Raw genomic sequence first — 10748 nt, forward strand, 5'->3', positions numbered from 1 at the left:
CCAGGGTGGAATGGGATTGTAATTCCACATGTGGGTTTCCTGTAAGAACATGGGCTCTCTTCCATGAATCATCATCTTAGGGTGGTGACCTCAAAATTGTCAAATCATGTGATAGAGACCATCGCATTGCCTGGCACTGGGCATAGGCCAGGGTGCAATCTGCTTGGTTTACGAGCAAGCATCTTGAAGCTGTAGTTGAAGTATTTTCAACCAACACCTGAATTGCTTTAGGAGATACAAAATTCTGAGATAAGAAAAATGTCTTTACATATATTAAACACTTTTACACATTTTGATGTTAAGAACATGGTCCTCTCCTTTCTTGTCATCCTCACTTTCCCCTGCACTCAGGATTTGCTATTTGAGTCCTTTTCGAAAATAAAGGTATACTTTGAATGATCTGGTATTTATCAAAATAATCTACAAATATTCAATGTTATTTTCAGAGCTTTTTGCACAGTTTCTTTCTTTCATTTCCTCCTTCCTCCCCTAACCCAGAGCAGCTCAATCTGCTCTTTTTGGCTTGGTGTTACTGAGCTAGTGTGCATCGCCACCCTGCCACTGCCGGCATGGCCAAACCCACAGCACACACTGCCTTTTTCCACAGAGCAGTTACAAGGGGAGAAAAAGAACGGGAGGATGGTCAAGGTCCACCAGTAGAATCTTGGGGAAGGTGAAGTCAGTGACAAAAGCAGTTGCGAGGTCCCAGGTCTCGCAGGGGACACTCTAAGATTGAAGTACCCTTGCGGGCATTGCTGTTAGCACCAGACAGCTTTCCATGGTCAAGTGATGAGGCCTGGCCTGCCTCTGTAGTGCTGATTGATCTGCATCCCAATGCAGAATATGCTGTAGCTGAAGGCAGCCTGTGCCCACCAAGGGAACCACTTGGTTTACTGGAGAAGAAAGCCCAGGTATGCACTAGTGTGTAGGCAGTATGTAGAGCCAGGACAGTAGGGCTCTGCTGTGGCGGAGGATGGATTGCTTTGGTCATGTTAGATAGGTTACAGTGCCCAGGTTCAGGGGAGCCAACAGCCTTGCAGCTGTGATTACATCTAATCCTGTCGCCTTTTTCTAATGCATTTTCAGAATAAGTTGCTGGAGTTTTCATATGTGAAGTAATCTTTAGTTGAAGATACAGTTACAGATTTGCAGGGGGTGCAAATTGACATTTGGTCTCTGGCTGTCAGTAAGGCTGCACTACAGGAGGAGAGTCTGTCTCTTGGGGTTTTTTTGGGTTTTTTTGTGGTTTTAGGGTTTTTTTTAATTAGCAATTTGAATCAATGGTAGAAAACATCAAAAGCCTGATCCAATTGTAGAAATATATATTGAGCCATGTTCCACAGGAGACTGTCCTAGGTCTGGAATTACTTGATATTTTTATTAATTACTTGCACAGTAGAATAGAGAGTTTTCTTATTAAATTTATAGATGGCATCAACCTGGAAGATGCTGAAGACACTAGAGAATGGAGATAGAATTCAGAATAAGCACAGGTGCAAAGTATTACACTGACATGAGAATAGTCCCCTTCAATGAGAGCTGAGAGACAGTGGGGCAGCAGTTCTACAGGAAGAGAGGTGCTGGTCCCATCTTTGCTATCTAATCAGGCATTTTAACTAAATAATCAGGTAGAAAGCTTCCACCTTTCCAGTACCATGCTGCAATGGAAAGGGCTCTGTTCAAATGCTGTTCATAACAGGTATGACCAGCTGAGAACAGTCCAGAAGGGATCAGCAAAAATAATGACTGGTCTAGAAAACAGCATCTGCAGAATTAAACCTTGAGAAAGAGTCAAGTGTCTGTGTCAAATAAGACAGTGCCGTTGTTTCTGTTGTCACCTGATGGTGTCCTGTATGCTGAGTAGAAACGGACTGAGCTGTCTGCTATGGCCTTATCTGCAGGCCCCAGCTGTTCTCTTCACTGCTTCCCTCCACCTCCTCCCAGCACACCTGGGCTGCAGCCAGACAGCACCGCCCTCCATCCCTGGCTGCCCTTGTGCAATCCTGCCTGAGCAGATACTCCTGCTTTTTCAGCTTCTATTCTCTGTACCTTACTTGAACATTCTTTTCTGCTGATTCTGTCCCCTAACACAGCCTTGAGGAAAACAAGTGAATGCCTTGGTGCAAGGAGTTTAAACAACCATGACACATGAGCAAAACTATTTCTTGATTACTATCCATGGTCTCTGCTTGCTTTCCACTCAATGGGTTTCTTAAGGACGTTTGATTTGCTTGCTGGCCATCCCATGAATGTGGAAATCACAATAAGATCCCAATTACAAGTGGACTTTTAATTTTTTTTCAGTTCTTGTGAGCATGGCAGACATCAAGTAATACTGAAACTAGTTTTGTATGAAGGAAAAAGGGAGGGATCCTCTGTAGCAACTCCGAGTCTGGTGGATCATAACCTAAGCATGAGATAACATTGTCACACTGTTGTGAAAATGACAGAAATTGTACTGGAACGCATAAACAAAAGTGCAACGTTCCAGCCACGCTGAATAATCCTTCTTGGTGTTTTGGTTCACTTTAGCTGGGATACTTGGTACCGTTTTGGATTATGAAATTCAAGGAACATGTGAACCTACTGATAGAAGAGAGCAAAATTATATCCTCAAATCAACCCCACAAAATACCAGATCTAAAAAAATATATAAGCAGTAGGACTGAAACAATTGGGATTGTTTAGAAGGAAGACGAGACTGAAAAGGACCGTGATGATAGTCTTCATATGTGTAAATGGTTGTGGAGGGAAGAAACAGATGAACTGTATTATTAAGAACAAGAAAAAACAGTAGTTTTACATTGCAGCAGATGTTAGGAGAGCCAGTCCAACAGTAAGGACAGCTGAGCACTAGACTTTATTACTTAATGGTTCTGTGGTGTGTTCATCATTGGAAGTTTTTAAGCACAGATTGGACAAGCATCCTTCATCCTATGGGAACACTTAGATGTGGACTGGTCTTGCCCTAGAGCTGCAGACATGGAGTAGCTGTCTTGTTATGCTTCTTCAGTTTCTATGTCTCAGATTCATCTATAGAGAGGAATGTTCTGTGGCACACTCTGGCAAAAATAAGCAATTTTGGCATGCTGGCTCCCAGACAGGAATCAGAAGCCAAAAGAAATTGAGAGCTCCCACTGTAGGGCAGTTAGGCTTTCAACAAGAATGTATTAAAACAGTATTAGTCATTGTAAACATGAATTACAATGAACAAATAAAAAATAAGGCTATAGAAAGAAGACTTGCATAATTCATAGATGAAGTAAGTTTGATCTATGTTTGATATATGTATGATATGTATGATATTAATATATGTATGATATATATCAGAAATAAAAAAATATGAGAAACTGTAAGGATTGTAATTTCTGTGTTCAAAAACACTAATGGATGCTCATCCTAGTAGATAAGATAACTAAATTGTCTAAGTTTCCAAGGAAAAGTTTTATATGGAAGTTGGAGGTCATAGGCAGGTGGGAAACTGCCTGAAAACAAGTTCACAAGAAGAGGAGCACCACCTCAGAGTGCAGCACTTCCATACATCCCATCACTAAGGCAAAACTACCTCCTCCTACATCTGAGAAATAGCTACACTTAGTCTGTTTGCTGTAAAGTATCTTTCCCTTCCCATTTATCTAGAAAATCCTGACTCTCGTCTCACTTCTGATGTCTCTCACTTGCATTTTTCCTGCTATTCTATTTTCTATTAATCTGAGTCAATTTAGCAAATGAGAAAATGAGGACCAGACAGCACATAACATGATTACTCATGTTCTCTTAAACATTTGCCCATATTACTGAAAACTAATTCTAATTCAGCACTACTGTTTTTAGCCTACTAAAGTCTATAAAAGAGACTGAGGTTGTAAGAAAGACTAGTCCAGATGGGGATCATGCCTCCCTGTATTCAGCAGAGATGAATGGGTATTTTTAGGGAGAGGTTCATGTGAAGGTATCTGTTTCTCCCTATTGTCGTCATATTGTCTCTCTCAGCAGCTATAAAGGGAGCTGTCACGGAATTGCACCAAAATGGCTACACGCACACAGATAATGAACTCAAACAAGCTTCAATCTGCAACTGAAATGAAGCAGACAAAACTTCATTCACCAAAACAACATCCCACTGACATTCAACAAATACAGGGTCAATATGCTGGTTGGGAATATTACCAGACACGGCTGAGTTAAGAATTCTGAAGTTTCTGGCCAAACGATCCAAAATGTGCACTCACTCACTCACCAAAAAGGGAGGGCTCTCAATCTCGAGAAGTTACCTTAAGTGGCGTCCCAACTCAAGAGGAGAGTCCCCAACTGCAGACCCGCTGCTCCGAGGAAGACCGACTGTAATGAGTCCTCCGGCAGGGCCCCATTTATACCCTGGTCGAATCTGATCTGTGGTCAATACATGGTCATGTCAGCCCCTACTGGCTGAGGACCCCAACTTTCCCACCTTTGACCCCCACTGTGTGGACCAGACATGAGCTGTGAGGGGGGAGGCAGTCCTGGCGCCACCAGGGCCAGAAACTTTAGCACTGCTTTTGTTGGGTCTTTCTCAGGTCTTTAGTAGGGTGGGTGCATCTGCCACAGGAGCCCATGATGATTATTTCAGATGGAGACATATGTGCTGTAGATGTCTACATTTATTCACAATCCCACTTGTTTCTAAATAATGCAACCCTTTGCTTAGTTGTACTTTCATAGACTAAAATAGATTAATTACTTCTCTTTCATGTTTCTTTGGCAACAGGTGTGATTTCTGGGTTTGCTGATGCACTGTTTCCATGAGATAGTGTGGTTTTTTGAAGGATGCAGTTACCTATGGAGTGTCTCATCTTCATCCCAAGCTGCAGATGAAAGAGGTTTGACAGAGCCAGGCTGTGTGATTTACATTCCTGGGCACTTGCTGCCTTCAGCACTTCCTACAACTCATTCAAACACAACACTGAGATGATCTTCATGGGGGTTTATCCTGCTTTGTTGTTCCTGTTGACATCTCTGTTCCAGTTCACAGAATCACAGTCAAAGAATGGTTGAGGTTGAAGGGACCTCTGGGGATCACCTGTTCCAACCGCCTGCTCAAGCAGGGTCACCTACAGGCAGTTGCGCAGGACCGTGTCCAGATGGCTTTTGACTATCTATCTCCAACCTCCCTGGGAACCTGTGCCAGTCCTCAGTCACCCTAAGGGCAAAAAAGTGTTTCCTGCTGTTCAGAAGGAACATCCTGTGTTTCAGTCTGTACCCGTTACTCTGGTCCTATGTCTGGGTACCACTGAAAAGAGCCTCACTTTGTCATCTTTTCACCCTCCCTTCAGGTATTTATAGATGTCCTCTCTGAGCCTTCTCTTCAGGCTGAACAGTCCCAGCTCTCTCAGACTTTCCTCATAGAAGAGATATACCAGTGTCTTAATCTTCTTTGTGGCCCTTCATTGGACTCTTTCCAGCATGTCCATGCCTCTCATATTGAGGAGCCCAGAACGGACACAGTACTTCAGTTGTGGCCTCACCAGAGCTGAATAAAGGGGAAGGATCACCTCCCTTGACCTGCTGGCAAGACTTTTCCTGATGTGGCCCAGGACAACATTTGGTTTCTTTGCTACAACGGCCCACTGCTGGCTCATGTACAACCTGGTGTCCACCAGGACCACCAGGTCCTTTCCTGCAAAGCTGCTGTCCAGCTGGGTGTTCCCCAGCATGTAGTGATGCATGGGGTTGTTCCTCCTCAGGTGTCTTGTTGATAAAAGAAACTTCAAACTTTTTCTAAATTAGTATATTTAATCTTTTGCAGGGAATTCTACAAAACACATAGTAGAGGAGGTGAAAGGAACTGCTTTTCTGTGCCTGCCACAGAAATAATATTAATTATTATGTTTCAAAAATGTCCAGTACTTACAGTTTTAAAGGATTAAAACCCAGAAATGACCCTAGTACATGGCCATCTTCAGAACTCAAACAGAGTACTGCACTGAAATACCTCAGGATCTCCATGGGCTTGCAGAGCTCCTGATAGACCATCAGGAGCAGGGTGGAGGTACGCGGGCTGTGAATAAAGAGCGGAGTTGCTGGAGACTGAAACAGGAGGGAGAAAATTGAAGCAGGTGTGGTCTTGCCTGACTTCACAGTTTGCTGTGCTTTGCAAAAGCTGTAGGAAGAGGCTGGGCAGTCTGGAAAGCCTCCCAATGGATCATTGTCCTTTGGGCAGCAGAAAATAGACAGGAATATGAGAAACTGAGAATATGAGAAAGACAACATACAACAGTGCCAAATAAAGTTTGTATTCCCAAGTGTGTGGTATTTTCAGGGTAAAAATCAGAAGTTAATTAATTTTCAGGAGTCGCTAATGTATAATTTTTCCAATAACAACATAAATTAAAGCAAATTGTGTATGATGTATGATTTTCTATGTTATAGATGTAAATTTAGTTTCCATGTTTCATATAGATTTTAAATATTTCTTAACATAAAAAATAATTTTATAAAATTAATGTACTAAGTATTATATTCTTCTGTAAAAGTATTTATAAAAGCGGAAAAGTAAGGGCTTCATTTTTATGCTCCTCTGCAAAAGTAATGGTATTTAGCTGGATGAATAATGAGAGGATGAAATACCGTTTATCATAATCATTTTACTGTAGTCAAGTCTTATTAATCAAATTCATCAGTTTGCCAATGTTCTTTAAAATTGTCTTCTACCATTATTTCAAGAATATTAAAATACAGGAGAGGGAGTGAGAAAGTAGGGTACATGTGTCAGTAAGAGGTTTGGATCCCACCACTGTTGAGATTTTTAATTTGATGTTTTAGGTAAGCTGATCTTAGAAAACTTTTTGAAGCATCGTCCCCCAAAAAGCACCATTACATGGTAGCAAAAATCAATGGCAGCTCTGCTTTGTACATAGCTATCTAAGTACTATCTATGCCATGTACTCTGAAATCAAGTTCAAGGCATCTCACTTGGCACCTCAGGTTACCAGGCAGTTTCTCTGGGTATGAATGGGGAAAGCGATATTTCCCAAGTCCCAGAGTGAGCGTGCTCATCCTCCCCTTCTGTTTTCTTCGGAGCCTCTGAAGTGTGCATAGGAGTAATTTCTCATGGCCAAATCCCTTCTCACCGCTCTCCTGCCTCACCCCTCTCCCGCCTCACCCCTCTCCCCTGTCTTGCTCTGGGCTCACCCCTTCCTGAGATCCTCCCTCTGGGGCTGGGAAGAGGTGAGAATCCCTGATCAGAGCAGAGTCTGGGGGGAGGTGGGTCCTGCCAGGCTGTGGATCTGCACCACTGCTGCCAGAGGTGAAGCAGCCAAGGGTGATGGCTTCAGGCCAGCAATAAAGGAGTGAATGTGGGGATCCTTCTGATGCCTTTCCATTCATGTGCAGCCAAGGGCAGGTCTGGGTGTCCCCAGCTGCCACAGTGTGACCTTGCCTGAGCAAACACACCTGGCTCACCAACTGTGATTGCTCAGGTCTCATGGGGGAAAGCATGTTTCAAAGACTGTGAGCCCAAGTTCAGTATCACCTTCCTAGAAACCCTGCCTTTCACCTTCCCTCAGTGAACATGTCAGTGATCCCCAAGAATAGCTGTGGGCATCCCAGCATGCCTGACTTCTGTTACGCTTGTCACAAAGCAAAGCACAGTGTTTTTTATTGAGTCAAATACGACAGTGGAAAAAAAAATACATTGAAACCACAAATAACCTACGCATATGTCAAGCTTTCCAGGAATTCTATTCAGCACAAGGTGCTGGGAAACAAAAGTTTTGAGTTTACTTATACTTTCTTCCAGACCAGGTCCCTTGTGTTTCTTTGTACAGTTTTTCCTGTCCTACCAGACATCTAGCAATAACTGAAATGCTCATGACAGTTTCTCTCAAAAGACAACATCCCCATGGCTAAGTATATGCATAGCCAGCAGCAGGGATTGATATCAACCCTCTGCCAAGTTGCTCCACAGGCACCCTGAGCACTGCAAGGAGTACTCAGGCCTCGCTATGGCCCTTCAGTGATGGTGGATACCCCTGCAGCCACAGCATCTGTCACGCATTGGCTGTCAAGCTCTCTGAGCTCCCACGGAGCTCCTCATGGGCACTGTGAGCAGGTCAGCAAGTGCTGTGTCACTGCCCAGGTGGACACTATTGTTCCTGTGTTGTTTGTTGAGGGACTGCTGGGGAAAGGCAAGCTGCCTTGACAGGGTATAAATTCCCCTGTCCGTACAGCAGCTCTCCTTCAGCAGCTGCAGAGTGCAAGAGATGGAGCTCCTCATGCCAGCCACCCTTGTCCTGCTCCTCTCCCTCTGCACTCCAGGCACAGGGGCGCGTGAATATACCTCCGTCCTTACTGTGCCTAATGGAAGCCACTGGGGCAAGTGGGGGAGTAAGCGGTTTTGCCGCTATGGTTATGCCAATGGATTTGCTCTGAAGGTAAATTTCTCCCTAGTTCAAGCCATCTCCTGTCCCTGTATCCTGGTCTACAGCTATCCACCTCCCAGGAGGGACTTCTCCAGAGCCTAAGGACTTCCTGCAGAGTTTTTCCTCTTCCTGAGTATGGTAGTCTGTACATAAAACTAGGAGACTTTTGGAAAATTTAGCCTAGAAAATGTTGCCACTGTAGTTATACCAGTAAAGAAAAATTTGTGGTTTTTTTTCTTTTAGGACAAGAGGTCTCCCATTTGATACAGCAAAAACAGAGCTACCACCAGATTTGGTTTGCTCTCAATCTAGTTAGAGTTGTGCTGGCAGATGCACGGTATCTCTGTAGCTGATGTTGCTGGGAGAAGCCACGTCAGTGTCAAAATCTGCTGTTGGAGTCAGGAGGAGAGGCAGTCTCCTCCAGCATCTCTCCTGGGACTCAGAGTCTCTGCCTTACTCGTTGGGTCAGAAATAGTTAGGAAACACAATGGAGAACATGTTAGAAGGGTTATATAGGTACATTGCAGTTTCCCAGTGTGACAGACATCTTTTCCTGTGTGCTTCCCAAGATATTTTCTCTTTCTCATTACAGAAAGGAGTTGGGACTGTCTACAACTGGCACTTAAAGGACTTTTCCTGCCTCTTCTCACCCTTGCCTTTACCTCCCTCCTTGTGTCTTCTGCTGCAGGTGGAGCCCGCCCAGTTTGGAAGAGACGACACAGCTCTGAATGGCATACGCCTGCATTGTCAGGATGACTCAGTCATCGAGTCCTTGGTGGGGGAGTAAGTAGCACTTTGACTTCTCCCTTGTTTGTCATGCACCCGCTTACATAATGTCCATAGGTGTCACCATTTGCAGGGGTCCCGTGCTGGAGTATAAAGCAATTTAAAATAGGTGTTCGGGATTTTTGTTCATTCATTTTTAGGGTAATTAAACACGGTTACTTCACACTGTTGCCTTCTGTTTGCTTTTGAAATTTCTGCAGGGCACCGTGAATACCCGAAGTATAGTCCTAGGGCTAGAGTCCTTCTTTGGGAATTTGCAACACTTGGGGCAAATGCAAGAAAAGGAGTTTTTAGCCATGCATTTAGAAACTGTTTGGGTGAAGCCCTGGCCCTGCTGTAGCAAGCAGCACTGCACCTCCAGATGACAGTGACTGCTGTCTGGTGTGTACTTGTCAAATGGGTTTAGGGCTCATCATAAAATGTGCTCAGGCTGTCCTTGGAGTTTCCACAAGAACTGTAACTATCCAGTCTCCTGCTTCCTGGTGTTTTTCTGATAACATATCAATAAAGAGAAAATTACACCCTTGGAAGGGAATTAAAAAAAACAAAGGAGAAAGTAAGGGACCCCAGGCTGCAGCAGGACATTGCGCTGGTCACTGCTGTGGGCAAGGAAGTGTTAAGTTTGAAGGCAGCAGGGTAAGGAGAAGAAGCACTTCGCAGTGGTTTGCAGAGGCCAGATGTTCCTCTGTCTGCTCTTTTGCCAGATGGGGTACCTGGACCAGCTTCCAGATTTGCCCTGGAGGCTACCTGGTCTCCTTCTCTCTGAGAACAGAGATGTCCCAAGGAGGAGGTGATGACACAGCAGCCAACAACATCCAGTTCACATGCTCGGACGCAACTGTGCTAGTAGGTGATGGACTATCGTGGGGTAGCTTTGGCCCATGGAGCAAAAGCTGCAACATATGTGGTCTCCAGACCAAGGTGGAGCCCCCACAGGGGCTTAAGGATGACACAGCACTCAACAATGTGAAGTTCTTCTGCTGTAAATGAGCACTTGCTCTGTACTCATCACTGCCTACTCATCCCATATCCCACAGCAAATGAAGCATCAGTAAAGCTTGGCTCTAACTTTATACTGGACGTGCCTGTAACGTTTTGACTGCTTTCGTCTTGCTGTACCAGCCAATGTCTTAGATGATGATGCCTTTTACAGCTACCACTATGTTAGCATGGCTTGTCATAGTTACTGAAGCTTATTATATTCTCAAAAATCATCACATCATGTAATTGCTGGTCTATCACTGTGAAAATTCCCAAACTCTGACGATTGCTCAAAGCTGGAGAACAGTTTTCTCAACTTTTTTTTCCTCTGACTGGTGAGTTTTTTTCAGGTTTGCTCTGTCCGTTTTTCCCTTGTTTGAAATATTTGATCTGTTGACATGACAGAGAAGAATGTTAGTTTGGGTCTACTTGAGGTTTCTGACCAAAGAGAAAATTACCAATGGGAGATAAATCGAGTGAAATGGAAATTTAGGTGGGCTCATGAGAATAGTCAAAGGTTTGGTGTCATTGCTCACTCCTAACTTTAGTTGCCTGAAGACTGGTACATATTTTTTTACAAGC

The 10748-nt window shown here is 44.0% G+C and overlaps 1 protein-coding gene across 1 annotated transcript; it reads left to right on the forward strand.

The window, feature by feature from the left end:
* Positions 1 to 8240: 8240 nt before the first annotated feature.
* On the forward strand, positions 8241 to 10175 carry VMO1 (vitelline membrane outer layer 1 homolog (chicken)). The gene is made up of 3 exons (XM_010180806.1): positions 8241 to 8411; positions 9088 to 9182; positions 9890 to 10175. The coding sequence occupies exons 1-3, from the start codon at positions 8241 to 8243 to the stop codon at positions 10173 to 10175; spliced, it is 552 nt and encodes a 183-aa protein (XP_010179108.1).
* The last annotated feature ends 573 nt before the right edge of the window (positions 10176 to 10748 follow it).

This window comes from Mesitornis unicolor, unplaced genomic scaffold (assembly GCF_000695765.1).
Source record: "Mesitornis unicolor isolate BGI_N332 unplaced genomic scaffold, ASM69576v1 scaffold1163, whole genome shotgun sequence".
Lineage (NCBI taxonomy): Eukaryota > Metazoa > Chordata > Aves > Mesitornithiformes > Mesitornithidae > Mesitornis > Mesitornis unicolor.

What these genes read in the sequence shown, in the direction of transcription:
- VMO1 (XM_010180806.1), top strand. Translation starts at nt 8,241, where the DNA reads ATGGAGCTCCTCATGCCAGCCACCCTTGTCCTGCTCCTCTCCCTCTGC. An exon ending in CCAATGGATTTGCTCTGAAG is followed by an intron (nt 8,412 to 9,087) that starts GTAAATTTCTCC and finishes CTTCTGCTGCAG; the next exon opens with GTGGAGCCCGCCCAGTTTGG. An exon ending in ATCGAGTCCTTGGTGGGGGA is followed by an intron (nt 9,183 to 9,889) that starts GTAAGTAGCACT and finishes CTCTTTTGCCAG; the next exon opens with ATGGGGTACCTGGACCAGCT.